Source organism: Mustela erminea, chromosome 5, assembly GCF_009829155.1.
Source record: "Mustela erminea isolate mMusErm1 chromosome 5, mMusErm1.Pri, whole genome shotgun sequence".
In the NCBI taxonomy this organism is placed as follows: domain Eukaryota; kingdom Metazoa; phylum Chordata; class Mammalia; order Carnivora; family Mustelidae; genus Mustela; species Mustela erminea.
Genome location: NC_045618.1, coordinates 111,467,441 through 111,482,681, shown reverse-complemented (window position 1 = coordinate 111,482,681; position 15,241 = coordinate 111,467,441). Strand labels below are relative to the sequence as shown.

The window sequence follows — 15,241 nt, the reverse complement described above, 5'->3', positions numbered from 1 at the left end:
CCTTGGCCATTTCCTACATGTGCTCCTTGCTGGTACCACCCAGCCCTCTGGGATTCAGTTATCACATTTGAGAAACCCTGGAATTCTTAGATCTAAGTGGAAAAGGAGGGGGTTTCCCATACAACAGTATTGTTCTTCACACTTACGTTAATATTTATAACTATAATGAGTTATCTAAACTTAACTCTGAGATTAAATGGTTTGACTGCTCACCTCCGGTCTGTTTTAAACCACAACTTCTCTGTTCTATAGTTTATCTTCCTACATTCCCCCAGGTAGCTGAAATGCAACCTGAAGTCACTTTCCCAGAAAAGGTATGTGGGTTTTTTTTTTTTTTTGAGTCTATGCTATCTGGAAATATCTTTCTGCTGTTTTTGCCCTTGACAGGATTCACTTGGCTGAATCTGGAGTCACAACATTCTCCTTCAGAGATGCTATCTTCGGCATCTGGTGTGACAGAAGAGAAGTCTCAAGTCTGTTGTTGTGGTTCTTTTATAGGTAACTTGTTTTCTGGCTACAGGTTTCTAAAAGAATTTTTCTAAAACTCCAAAACCAGGGGTACCTGGCTGGCTCAGCTGGTGGAGCATGCAATTCTTGATCTTGGGGCTGTAAATCTGAGCCCCACATTGGGTGCAGAGATTATTTAAAAACAGAATCTTAAACAAACAAACAAACAAACAAACAAAAAAACCCAACAACAACAAAACCATAAATTTCAAAGCTGCCACCAGTTTTAAGAAAGAAAATGTAGGGTGCCTGGGTGGCTCAGTTGGTTAAGCGACTGCCTTCGGCTCAGGTCATGATCCCAGCGTCCTGGGATCGAGTCCCACATCAGGCTCCCTGCTCCTTGGAGTCTGCTTCTCCCTCTGACTTTCTCCCCTCTCATGCTCTCTCTGTCTCTCTCTCAAATAAATAAATAAAATCTTAAAAAAAGAAAGAAAGAAAATGTAACAGTTATAAACATGTATCAAAGTTTTATTATAATCCTAACACAAAGGAAAAGACCTCTCAAAAGCCAACCCAAAGGCTCTCAGTATGGACGTTTTATTTTTAAAATTTTTTTTTTTTTAAATTTTAAAAATTTATTTGAGAGAGAGAGAAAGAGAGAGACCACAGAAGAAGCAGACTCCCCACTGAGCAGAGAACCCGACGCAGGGTTTGATCCCAGGACCCGGAGATCATGACCTGAGCCGAAGGCAGACGCTTAACCGACTGAGCCACCCAGGTACCGCAGTTCGCAGTTCAGACATTTTGGAGCTGAAAAGGGTTATGCAATCATTGACAGCCTAGGGACTAGATGCAGAAAGAATGTTTAGTTGAGAACAGTAGATTCTTGACTGACAGTCAAGTGAGTAGGTGGAAGACTGGTTTCTGAGAACAAATCTTAATCCTATCAATTTATCAAGAAAATCACTGAAACATTTTATCAGTAATGCTAATTTCTTCCTCTAAAAAGGTGAATTGCATTATTCTAAAAAGGGCCTATCCCTGAACAAGTTAGGGACTTTTTTTTTTTTAAAGACAGAGGAAGGGAGGGGGAGAAGAAGAATCTTTTTTTTTTTTTTTTTAAGATTTTATTTATTTATTTGACAGACAGAGATCACAAGTAGGCAGAGAGGCAGGCAGAGATAGGGAAGCAGGCTTCCTGCTGAGCAGACAGCCCAATGTGGGGCTTGATCCCAGGACCCTGAGATCATGACCTGAGCCAAAGGCAGAGGCTTAACCCACTGAGCCACCCAGGCACCTCAGAAGGAGAGAGAATCTTAAGCAGACTCCATGCTTACTTAGAGCAAAACCCAATGCGGAGCTTGATTCCATGACCCTGATATCATGACCTGAACCAAAATCAAGAGTTAGACGCTTAACCAACTAAGCCACCCAGGTGCCGCAGGACTTTTTTTTTTTTTTGACACGAAGAGTCTACAAACCATTTCTTTTTTTTCTTTTTTCTTTTTTTTTTTTTTTTTAAGATTTTATTTATTTATTTGACAGAGATCATAAGTAGGCAGAGAGAGAGGAGGAAGCAGGATCCCTGCTGAACAGAGAGCCTGATGCGGGGCTCGATCCCAGGACCCTGAGATCATGACCTGAGCCAAAGGCAGTGGCATTAACCGACTGAGCCACCCAGGCGCCCCTACAAACCATTTCTGTACAGGGTCAGAGTACATATTTTAGCTTTTGGGGGCCATATACTCTCTCATATATTCTTCGGCTTCATTCTTACCCTTTCCAACCTGGGCAGCATTTGGATATGGACCACAATTTCCTTATCCCTGGCTTTTTGGTTGTTTTTTTGTTTTTAATCTTATTTATTTTATTCTGAGAGAGAGTGAGTGAGTATGAGCAGGGAAAGGGAGAGAGGCAGGGGGAAGGGACAGACCCTGTACATATTGTCATCCGTTCTGTAAAGGACAGGGTGGGTGTGGTTACATGGATTATGACCAGTCCTTCAGTTGTAGCTGAAAGACAGACAGGAAGTGTCCAGACCAGAAGCCTAAAACCTGTGAGCAGGTGACTATAGTGGCTCCAGAGGGTGGGAGAAATAGAAACGGAAAGGAGCGAAGAGATTCCCAGAGTTTATGAGAGGCAAAATCATCAGCATGATATTTCCCTACATCTAAGGGACTGAAGGAGAGAAATCCTAAAGAGAAGGGCTTGGCTTTCTGGTTGAGTGTGTGGGAAGATGGTGTCAGTCACCAGCCAGGAGAAAACAAGAGGTCTGAGAAAGCAGGGATGTGATTACAACATAACGTGTAGGCCTTGCATCATGGAAAGATGTTGACTCTGGTGCTAAAGTGCAAGATTACAATATTCTACCACTGTTTTATTGGCAAGGACACAGAAGACAAGCTGCAGAACAGTGTTTATGTAATGAAAACACTTGCAATCAACAAATTTAAAATACAAGTTTGGAAGTCAATCTTATAAACAGGAAAAAAATATCGTAATATTGCTAAAATTGGAATTTTAAAAAATCCTTTCTGAAACCTTCTGAAGGCTTTACAGAAATAAAGTTCTTGCCTACCACATTTACTCTTTCTACAACAAACAATTCTCAAGAATAAACCAAGAAATAACTGGTCTGCCAGATGTACCACGTGAATGCCCACTAAATACCCCTTCTATTCTCATTAATTTGCAAAAAAGGGAAAAAACCCACCACAGCAGAGAACACACCAGGCAGAACCACAGGCCTTTGTGGTTTTCTTCTCAGCTAAGGCCTCTTAGATAATGAACAGCAATGGGGGAAAATATTTAAGAACTATTCACCCGGATATTCTCGATGAACACAGTACAGAAACTCAGCAAGGGATTAAACTGGTAGCACGTAGACACACAGAAATGTGAAGTGAGGAAACAGGCGTCTCTGAAGGGCATTTCAAGTGAAAGTTGTCAGTCTCCTGTCATCCAAATCAACCCTTCAAATGTGCATCTGTCCATCTGTTCATACAACAGACATTTGTTGAATGCCTCCTACAGGATGAATCAGGTGCTCAGGGAAGAAACCCTGGAAAGGGGCCTAAACCAGGAAGGATTCTCCCAGGCAGCTGAAGAACTAGGTGAGCTCACTTAGGGAAAGAACAGGTGGAAAAGAGGCTGGGGCATTCAAATGGTTTGGGTATCAGGAAAATGAGGAATAGTAAGCAACGGAGATTAGAGAAGGAAGGGAAATGAGAGATGTCCTAAAAACCGAGTCTAGAATTCAGAAGAAACCCAGATTTAGAAGCTACTGACCTAGAGCTGGTACTGAGAGCCAAGTTAAACTGCCAGATTTGGGGCAGTGGTTCCCAAAGCGTGGTTCAAACACTCTGGGGGGGGGGGGACTCCAAGACCCCTTCAGAAGCTCTGTGAGTGCCAGACTGCTTTATCATGATACTACGACATCATCTGCCTTTTTCACTGTAGGACTGACATCTGTATTGACAATGCATAGGTTAACAGTGGGTAAGACTGCCAGGGACACAGCAGAAAACAAGGCAGTGGCACCAAACTATACTAGTCACACCCCACACACTCAGTGAAAACAGATGCCAATTTCACTTGGAAGTGCTCTCTCGATGGGGGCACCTGGGTGGCTCGATGTGGGGTTCCCTGCTCAACGGGGAATCTGCTTCTCCCTCTCCCTCTGCCCCTTTGTGCTCATGCTCTCTCTCTCTCTCTGGCTCTTGCTCTCACTCTCTCTCAAATAAATAAATAAAATCTTTTAAAAAAAAGTGCTCTTGGGGCACCTGGGTGGCTCAGTGGGTTAAGCTTCTGCCTTCAGCTCAGGTCATGGTCTCAGGGTCCGGGATCCAGCCCCGCATGGGGCTCTCTGCTCGGCAGGGAGCCTGCTTCCCCTTCTCTCTCTGCCTACCTCTCTGCCTACTCGTGATCTCTTTCTCTCTGTCAAATAAATAAATAAAATCTTGAAAAAAAAGTGCTCTTGATGAAGCAGTAAAAATTATTCATTTTATGAAACCTGAGCCCTTGTGTACATGTCTTTTTAATACCCTGTGTCGAGAACTGGGAAGCATTCGTGAAGCACTTCCTTCCCACACAGAGGGTTGTCACCAGGAAAAGCCCGAGTTTTTTGCCCTTGCAAGCAAAACTGTTGCATTTTTAAACAGAACACTATCTTTATTTGAAAAAACCGACAAACCGTGATTATTCATGCTTGCGTATTGGCAAATATTTTCTCAAAACTGGACAAAGTGAGCCCACTACTTCAAGGAAAACAGCTAACAGTATTTGCTGCCAATGGTAAAATCTGCGCTATCGAGTGAAAATCAAAATTTTTTTTATCCACTCCTGGGAGCTTGATAAACTTCTCAGTAATTTTTTCTGATGAGTTTGTTGGCAATATTAACGCTTGTGACTTTCTTTATATTGCATAATAAAATGCGTTAACATTTGGAAGGGCTGCATAATTCAGTGAACCATGATTTTCCAAATGAGAGAAGCAGGACTAAACAAACCAAGCTGGGTAAAGAGCCCTTCAAACTGCAACAGAATACAACAGATATTGATGTAACCGAGGAGGAACATTCACCTGCACACTTTCCGATTCCACACTGCGACTAACCTGTAAAAACTTTTACAGGGTCCTGTTGTAGTAACAAAGAAAAACAGCCACACTTCTCTGGGAAGACAACTGAAAACACCCTTCCCTTTTACAAATATACATTTATAGGAAACCAGATTTTCTTCATTTATTTCACTCAAGCCAGCATGTGACAAAAGGCTTAAGGCAGCAGCAGACGGGAATCCAGCTGTCTTCTATTTAGTCAGATAATAATAAAAAAATTTTGCGTTTTTGCAAAAATACAAACTAATGTCCCTCTTCTCACTAAATTTTGTTTTTCAAAAGTCATTTTTTTTCTCCTAAGAATGTTACTTATGCTAACATGTAATAAACTTACTACCGGCATTTTTAAATGTATAAATATTTAAAAACTTATCTTAATTCCAAATACAGTAAATATCAATGGGTAAATCCATATAAACAAAAGCTCTTTAAGGTCTTAAATTCTGAAAAGTGTAAGCAGGGCTGAGACCAAAGGGCAAGAGACACTGTACTAGGGAAAAGGAGCCCAGAGAGAAGAGCGGGAGGCCAGGACACACTGACATCTAATAGCTGAGCTGAAGAAGGGTGGTCTAAAAAGAGAGGATGAGGTTCTGCAGAAAACCAATAAAACAAAAGGACAATTGTAGTACTGAGAGGTCTGGAGAGGAAGATATTAGTGGAAATAACACGATCACAATACCTGTAAAATTGCCAGGCCTGGTGTAAAACCAGGAACTTGCTCCTTCATCTGAGAGACTTGGTTCTTCAGTCTCTCCCTTATTTGCCTAGAGGAAAAGGAAAGGTTGGAATTAACATCAAAGGTTTCAAGCACAAGTAAACCATGTGGATTATTACATGTATTTCTCTCTTAAATTCAAAACACCTTCACTGAAGAGACATTATGTGGTACAGTATGTACCATGAACTTCTCGTCCATTCTCCAGGACTCAAGCAGACACGGGTCTTTTCTAACTCCTGATGACACTGACTGGACTACGAGGTATGGGGAATTATTAATTTAAAACATTTTAGTTATCAGAAAAGACAATTATTATATGAACTCACTCATATGTAGAATTTAAGAAACAAGGCAGAGGATCACAGGGTAAGAGAGAGAAAAATTAAAGACGACAAAACCAGAGAGGGAGACAGACCGTAAGAGACTCCTAATATAGGAAACAAACTGAGGGTTGCTGGAGGGGAGGGGGAGGGGAGGGAGGGATGGGGTAACTGGGTGATGGACAGTGGGGCCAATATGTGTTGCAATGAGCACTGGGTATCATATAAGACTGATGAATCACAGACTTGTAGCCCTGAAACAAATAATACATTACATGTTAATTAACTGAATTTATATATAAAAAAACCATTTTAGTTGATGGCATTCAAAATCACACCGTGAACAAACAGAAACTTGAACCAGTACTTCTGGAAGGCTGCCAATCCTCATCTTTTTCAGCATTTCCTCTCTCCAGGTGCCATATGAAAAAACTTTGCAGGGAAGAACTAGATCTCACACCCGCTCAACTTTCCCTGGTAAGATGATCACAGTGCATTCACATAAGACTGAATCATAACCAATGAATCCCACTCCAAAGACAGTATGAACTTAAAAACTATATCCTAATTAGCAAAAGAATTTTCCTCACAAAAGAATTTAATGCAAGGTAAAAAGTATAACCTCTCATGAAACAACATGAAATTTCTCAATAATACAACAGGACATCAAGTACATTCAATCACTCCCATAAGTAAACATTCAAAATAGTCCAACTTTGCCCAGTTATGATACAGTCACGAACTTGAACAGGCTCTGTCTCTGGTGAAGGAGCCCTTTTGTCATTTGCCTTTCTTCATCTTAACCATCTCTGACATAGAACTATATAGGAACATTAGCAAACATCTCTTCCCTCTTTCTAATGTGGTTACTTCCAGATCCAGTTCCAACCACTGATATAAATAGGCACAAATAGATTATTTGGATTAGCCCCATCAACGTTAAGAATGTTGAATGAGGGGCGCCTGGGTGGCTCAGTGGGTTAAGCCGCTGCCTTCGGCTCAGGTCATGATCTCAGGGTCCTGGGATCGAGTCCCGCATCGGGTTCTCTGCTCAGCAGGGAGCCTGCTTCCTCCTCTCTCTCTGCCTGCTTCTCTGCCTACTTGTGATCTCTGTCTGTCAAATAAATAAAATCTTTAAAAAAAAAAAAAAAAAAGAATGTTGAATGATACAAGAAGTCATACTTAAGAGTTCAAAACTGTATTTCTAGCTAGTGACCTTATTTTTAAAAATCAATTGCATCAATTATCCTATACAATAATGCAGTTCAAAAGGATGAATAGACTGTTGGGAGTTTCTTTCACTGGGATTTGACCTGAACAGAGGCCACAGTTCTGCTCTGACACAAGAGAACAGGAAATACTGGAGCCGCCATGTTTTCACCGGCCTGCCACTGAAAGGGCCCAGCAGTCCTAGTCTTGGCTGTTTCCCTGGGTGACTGGACAGAGTGCTGGGCTACTCCCGGCTGAATTGGGAACAGACGGTAAGGGGAACGGTGAGAATCAGGGACACAAGCAAGAAGTTATTCAAACTGCAAAGGTCTAGACACAGGTTCCTATAGGCTCTCCTTTAACCCTCCCAACCCAAACAAAATTCGCTGGGCGGGGAGGCAAGTTTGGGGAATAACCATCTCTAGGCAGAATGCAGTAACGGCTCCATACAGGTATCCCCTGCTTTTCAGCATTTCAGATTTCTCCACTTCACTTTTCAGAAACGAATCCAGAGGATTTTTGAGCTTTTTAAAAAAGATTTTATTTGGGCACCTGGGTGGCTCAGTGGGTTAAGCCGCTGCCTTCGGCTCAGGTCACGATCTCAGGGTCCTGGGATCGAGTCCCACATCGGGCTCTCTGCTCAGCAGGGAGCCTGCTTCCTCCTCTCTCTCTCTGCCTGCCTCTCTGCCTACTTGTGATCGCTCTCTGTCAAATAAATAAAATCTTAAAAAAAAAAAGAAAGATTTTATTTAAGAAAGAGTGTAAATGAGAGAGTGAGCAAGCACAAGTGGGAGTGGGAGGGAGGGGCAGAGGAAGGGGGGGAAGCAGACTCCCCACTGAGTTGGGAGCCCAACATGGGGCTTGATCCTGGGACTCCAGGATTGTGACCTGAGCTGAAGGCAGCCACTAAACAACTGAGCCACCCAGGTGCCCCCAGAGGATATTCACTTTTATGAAAAAAGGGGAAAAACAAAAATGGCATTCAGTTATTTGTTCTGCAGCAAGCCCTTAGAGAGGCACTACTTGGCCCTTCCTGGGGAACTCAGCATCTCAGCCTCGAGCCCCTATAGCTCTGAACTGTGTCCATGAGCATCTGTGCTTTACCTTGATTTATTTTGTGCATCTATTTAGTGAGATGTGTCCTAAGATATCAGAAAAGCCCAAGAGAGTTTTTTTTTTTTTTTTTTTGAGCCTGGAAATGCTCAAAAACTTTCCGTATGAGCTAATGGTAACAAATTCTTCGCTTTGTGCCACTTTGGTGTGTGAAAGTTTTCATTGGAATGCTGTACTTTCAAACTGTCAGGGAAATCTGTATCTGAGATTCTCAGTAATGTTGGAAACCAAGGGAAGAGAGGGTTTCCTTATCCCAAAGATGCAGAAACGGGCTCTGGGCAGTCCTGGGGCTTTCTGTGAGCCAACGGGAGAGGAAAACAGCAAGTGCAAAGGCCCTGAGTGGATAAATGAGGTCCAAGGAGAAGCAGTAACCAAATGAGACAGACTGAGGCAGCCTGTCTTTTATTGTATATGTGATGGGAAGCCTGAGAGGACTTGAAACAGGGTTGACATGATAGGACTTAGGATTTCTAAAGGATTATTCTTGGTTGCTGACATGATAGGACTTAACATTTCTGAAGGATTACTCCTGGCTGAATTGGGAAGAGAGGATCAGGAGAAAGGTGAGAATCAGGAACACCGACAAGAAGTTATTCAAATTGCAAAAATCCAGGCCAGAGGTGATGGTGGCTTGGACTATTGTATGGTATGCTGGCAAGAAGTGGTTGGATTCCAGATGTATTAACATGAAGCACAGAGAAAATGCCAGGGCTGCAGAGGACTCTGAGGTTCGGGGGGGGGGGGTTGGTGTAAAATAAAGTGGGAAGAACTGACCACCACAAGTATTTTAAGTCACGGGGCAGATTCCATACTGATACTGTGAATTTATCCACCAAATCTTATAAGGGTTCTAGAATAATGGCCATCTGAGACTTGAAGAAAGGAGTCTAGAGGCAACTGAAAATAATACTTTTACCCAGCAGGTAGCAAGCTATGAGATCCCAGTACTACACAGTGGTAGAGGTGGAAAATATTTCAGCCCAGTAGGTTAAGAGCAAACAACAAAATGTTCTGTATCTTCTTGTCTTTTTTGTTTTTTTTTAAGATATATTTACTCATTTGAGAGAGTAAGAGTATGTGTGTGAGCAGGGGGAGGGGGGGAGGGAGAATCTCAAGCAGACTCCTTGCACGGCGCTTAGTACCACGACCCCTAGATCATGACCTGAGCCGAAACCAAGACTCGACACTTAACCCTCAGAGCCACTCAGGTTCTGTGTTTTCTGTGCTATAATGTAAAACAGGTCCATGTATGCAAATTTTTTCCTAAAAAAGATAATAGATTGAGATCAGTTACACTGAATCCTTTAAACTTTTTCTAAGAAGCAGGACTGTTTTTGAAGTTGCATGAGCAGGGATATTCTTTCAACTAGAAAGATTTGTTTAAAAACGAACGTTTTAGGCCTCTTCGTAAGATGATCAGAATAGCAATGAGACATTTAAAAATACACATAAACCACAATCGGGAAGAATTAGCTCAGAACACTAAAGTAATAGGCAAAAAGTTTTCTGCTCTAGCAAGGGGAAAAAAAAAATCAAGGCAGTTGAATTCGGTTTCCAAGGTCCCTTTGAAATTTTCCCCCTGTCTTGGTTTTCTGGGCTGGCCCCTAACTGAAGAACCTTGAAATGAAAAGTATAAGAAGAAGAGCCAAGTTGTCAAGCATGCCTGAGGCTAAGAAACTGTAGAAGACCTCTGTGGAGAGAAAAGTTAACCTCTCCCTCCCTCATCTACCTTTCTTTTAGTAGTGTAATGAGTTAAATGGTAGGAAACTCTTCAGTTTTTACAGTTCCTTATTTCCAGACAGTTAAAATGCTAGAGCAACTTCTGAATCACCTCCTAAATCAACAGAAACTTCCTTGAGTTGCAGATGCCTTGATTTCTAGCCATGGCCCATGAGTCACACTATCCTGGTAAAGATTCTGGGGCAAAGTGAGGCAGAAATAGGCACTTGGAAAGATGCCCTTGATCCCTGAATAGTAGACCTCCCAATGCCAGTATGCATGAACATTCTCTAAAACCTAAGGGACGATACATCTCAATCCCAATGTAGGAGAAATCCGTACTAGAGTATCAGTGAATGTGGTGAGACAATAGCAGTAAACTATTACAGTCCTGTTAGACTGATACTAGTAAAATAATCATAGCCAATTGGATGTACACAAATACAGACGCAGTTTTAACTAAGTCGCTACTGGCATCTAGTGGGTAGAGGCCAGAGACGCAACTAAATATCCTACAGTGCACAGGGCAGCAATGATCGAGCCCACATGTTAACCTCACCCAAGGTTGAGAAGTGCTGCTATGGGCCAATAAAAGGCAATGTTTGGGGTTATCTTTTTTTTTCCTAAGGGGCGAAAATTAAGGTAGAAATCATTTCTATTTTAACCTGTCAAAATGTGTTTATATATCTACAGTCAAGAGTCATGTGCATTACTCCTGGTTTTCCTCAAGTCAACTTCCAGCACATATAGCTGTAAGAGTCTAATCAATAGAAGTCAAAGGTACACATCCCTACAAATTACATCACCCCCAAAGAGTCCTAATACCCCTACAGAGTCACCCAGATCTCTTTTGCCCAAAGTCTCATACAATTATTCCTGGCAAAGTCCACTACAAATTACAACTCGTTCTTTAACACGATGGTTCGTTTCCAAATTTTGGACATTTTATGACTGAGGAAAAAAGCGTGGCTGAAATATAACTCAATAGGGACATTTCAACAGAAGCTACAGGTAGAAAGAGAAGGCAGTAGGAAATTTCTAAGAAATCTAGAAGATGAAAATAAAAGCTGCCTCAGTTAACACTGAAATGTAACACAAGCTTAGAGTCATTCCCAAATGATTCTCAAATGATTCTCAAAGGTACACAGAGTAATAAGCTTTTTGTAACTGATGAGAGAAAAAGGAAGGACATTCATCATGGAGGCAGGCTCCCCGCTGAGCAGAGAGCCTGATGCGAGGCTCGATCCCAGAACCGTGCGATTGTGACCTGAGCTGAAGGCTTTAAACCCACCGAGCCATCCAGGCGCCCCTGGTATGTAGGGCTTTTATAAGAACACAAATGTCTTTTGCTTCTACCCTGCAAGGAGTAGATGATTGTTTTAAGATTTTAACAGTGTAGTACAACACAAATGTTTTATTTGCTTTATTTTCATATTTTGTTGTTTTATTTCATTTGTCCTTAACAACTTTTTTTTAAAGATTTTATTTATTTATTTGACAGACAGAGATCACACGTAGGCAGAGAGGCAGGCAGAGAGAGAGGAGGAAGCAGGCTCGCCATTGAGCAGAGAGCCCGATGTGGGGCTTGATCCCAGGACCCTGGGATCACGACCCGAGCCGAAGGCAGAGGCTTTAACCCACTGAGCCACCCAGGCGCCCCTGTCCTTAACAACTTTTATACTGCTAAAAAATACTTCAAATTAAAAAAAAAAAAAAAAAAACCACCACCATGTAGTTCCTTGTAAAATCCATTGTGATTGTGAGGCCACCTAGTGTTCCAAGAAATACATATATTTCAAATTCCTTTAAGTCAAATTTAAAGACTGAATTACTTTCTTTCAGAAACTGATTGTTTTCACTGCTACATGACATAATAGTAACAGCTACATTATATCAGTATACAGAACAGTCAACTAATACTAGTACTTTCCTTCATTATGTTGAAGAATATTTAAAATAAGAATTATTATAATTAATGCAAATATATACTAAGCTTGACAGGTACCTCAAATATATATTTGAAAGCTTAATGTGAATCTATTTTATGCCCCAATAAAATTTATAATGTAAAATTCTTCCACCCAGTTCTCTCAAACTCTCTCAAAGACCCAAGGATGGTTAAGTTGCCGGATATTCATGACATGAAAAATGGCTAAATGGTGTAAAATTCTAATGTATCTTCTGATTCCCAGTGGGTGTACAGGTCATCCATATACACAATCATAAAATAATTACTTACTATGAGTTTCTAGATCAGGGTTTATCAGTTTCAGCACTACTGGCCTTTGGGCTAGATATTCTTTGTTGCGGGGAGCTCCTCTGTGCATTGTAGGATGCTTGGTAGGAACACCCTTGGCTTGTGCTTCTTGATGCCACTAGCACACAGCCACTCCCCATATGACAACCAAAAATGTGTCTCCAGACACATCCAAACACACCCTGAGGTGGAGAAAAGGGCAAAATTGGCCCCATTTGAGAACCACTGACCTAGAAGGAACACATGGATCTGGGAAACTCGGTTGAACTGGTCAAGACAGGCTTCATAAAAGGTAGGAATTTAGAAATGGATCGAAAGTGCATTAGAGAGGGGGAAAAAAAAAGGCATTAGAGAGAGGTCAGAAAGAGAAAAAGCACTGCCAGAGTTCAGGGGGAACACAACCAGGTGTGGCAGGATTCCTGAACAATGCGGTTCCACCTCCCTCCCCCTCACCTGGGAGTGGGACAGCTTCCACTCTGATCGAGCAAATCTGCGACAGAAAGAATAGAGTACAGCATTGCTAAACTTTCCATCTCCTTTCAAAATGTCAGGCATCCAGATTTGGGGGTATGACGACATACATAAATGTGTTGGGAAGCAATCCAATTTTTAAAAATAACTCTATAAACCCAACAAAACCTCTATTTGGCCTCTAGGCCACCATTTTGTAAGCATTAGTTGGTGGCAAGATTTATGAGACCTCATGGCTGATGGCCCCAAATATGAGGATCTGTGAGAGCCCAATTCCCAGAATTAGTCTATTAGCCACAGGTGTGGCCGTCAGAGCTGATGATGGTCCCAAGCAGGCCTCTGGATTATCATCCAAAGGGAATATGGAAAGAAGGTTGCAGAAAGGGGGCCTCCACTTGGAGGGGAAGAGTAGACAAAGAGCTCTGAGAAAAGCCTCACAAAGACCTGAGCTTTCTGCTTTTAGACAAGGCTAAAGGAAAATCTTGGGTAAAAAGGGCTCTTAGGTCTAAGAGGCTGCTTACTGAATAAATAGAGTCTAGTACTTGGGCACCAAAATGAAAGATTGTTTATCATGTTAAGTCAGTGAAGATTGGGGCACCTGGGTGGCTCAGTGAGTTAAAGCCTCTGCCTTTGGCTCAGGTCATGGTCAGGGTCCTGGGATCGAGCCCCGCATCAGGCTTTCTGCTCGGTGGGAAGCCTGCTTCCTCCCTCCCTCTCTGCCTGCTTCTCTGCCTACTTGTGATCTCAGTCTGTCAAATAAAAAAAAGTCTTAAAAAAAAAAAAAAGTCAGTGAAGATACATTTCTTAACAGGCTCTGGCAAAACCTTTTACCAAAAAACCCCTATTTCCTGGGACTTCTCAAGCACCAGCAACTCAAAGCTGTACCTCTCCTGCCCGGGCTCCAGCGGAAGAGCTTTTTGTCAAGGGGGAAAAGAAAACCCTAGCTCACAATGCAAGGTTTGACTTGTCTCCAACCTTGACAATGACTTTCTGAATAGAAGCAGTTTGGAAGCCTTCCAAACAGATTAATTAGTCCATTCATCTCCTAACAGGAAGAGCCAATCCAGTGGATACAAACTTGCAATTCCTTTTAGCAAGCAAGTGACAAGCCCTTGGCAAGGCAGGAGAATGCCATATGGAGCCCCTGCCACCAGCCTTATAACTCCTGGTCACATTAGTCCTCTGGCCAAAGTTTCAGAAACTGCAAAATGGAGGGCGAAGTGGCCAGGATGGCTGAGGGATCCTGCCTGTGGAACCGTCAGCCACTCATTCCTTCAAGCTCATGGATTTACAGGGTGCCAGGGACGCCTTATGGGAAAGTAGCAGGGGGAGCAAAGTGCAGGGCACAGGGTGCTTGGGGTTTTCTGCACGATGGATCGTCAGAGAATCCATTCCCAACAACACTAGCACACAGGCTTGTTCCCAGGGCCCAAGATGACACACCCTTTTAATCCTGTCTACAACCCCAGGATATAAACAAGGCTATTGCCACCCACAAAGCAGGGAGGAGGAGAGTGAGGCTGAGTGACTGGCCCTGGCCACACAAGGCCTTTATCTCTACGCTGCCCAGCCTCTACCAGGGTCAACAGAAGGAGAAGAAGCCTTTGCAGGGACCCTCCTCCGAGTTCCTGCAAATGGAGATACACAGGGGACCACTCACCCCTACTCGAAGCCCCACTGTAAATCCCAAGCTGCCCGATGCCAACCTTCCTGATGGATGAGGACACTTGTTCTTGACCACATCCTCAGGCACCATGGCCAGTGGTGCCACAGCAGTCAGCTGCCAGCCCCAGACTCTGCCAGGGAGAACTAGACTCCAGAGCCTGGCTGCGTGGACTATTTACAACCTCGTAGAGGAACGGTTCCTCCTGCTCCCCTGCAAGGCTCCCAGACTCAGGCCAGCCTGGGCGTTCCAGGTTCAAGATAACTTCTGAAAGGCCTGCATTTTGGATCTCCCTATTTTTATTTTATTTATTTTATATTACTTTTATTATTTGGATCTCAAAATTTGTTAAGCACAAAAGGGTCTACACTTATCTTATCCTTAAGACAACATAAAAAGCTTATCAACAAAACAAAAACAAAAACCTTACCAACATTTAGCCCTTCCCTGATAACTGTTTCCAGAAAGAGTTCTTCTGACCCTGGAGCTAAATGTATAGCCATGGTTCCATTTTTATCTGTGACCAGCAGAATAAATTCTAATTTTAAGGTTCAAGGTTATAAGCCAACTGCCAAAGATACAGCCTGAATAAATACAAACATGACTTGTTTATTCAACAGGTACTTCCTAAGCACCAATTCATTAAAACTTAACTATGTGCCAGGGACTGCTCTGAATGTTGTACCAGTAATGACTCATTTAATTT

At 42.4% G+C, this 15,241-nt stretch overlaps 1 protein-coding gene across 1 annotated transcript in view; it reads right to left on the bottom strand.

Annotated features, from left to right (window-relative positions):
• MTHFD1 (methylenetetrahydrofolate dehydrogenase, cyclohydrolase and formyltetrahydrofolate synthetase 1) overlaps positions 1–15,241 on the bottom strand; it is a 59,293-nt gene that overhangs the window by 38,153 nt on the left and 5,899 nt on the right. Inside the window, 1 exon segment of the mRNA XM_032344464.1 lies at positions 5,745–5,829. Within this exon segment, the coding sequence (XP_032200355.1) occupies positions 5,745–5,829 (85 nt within the window).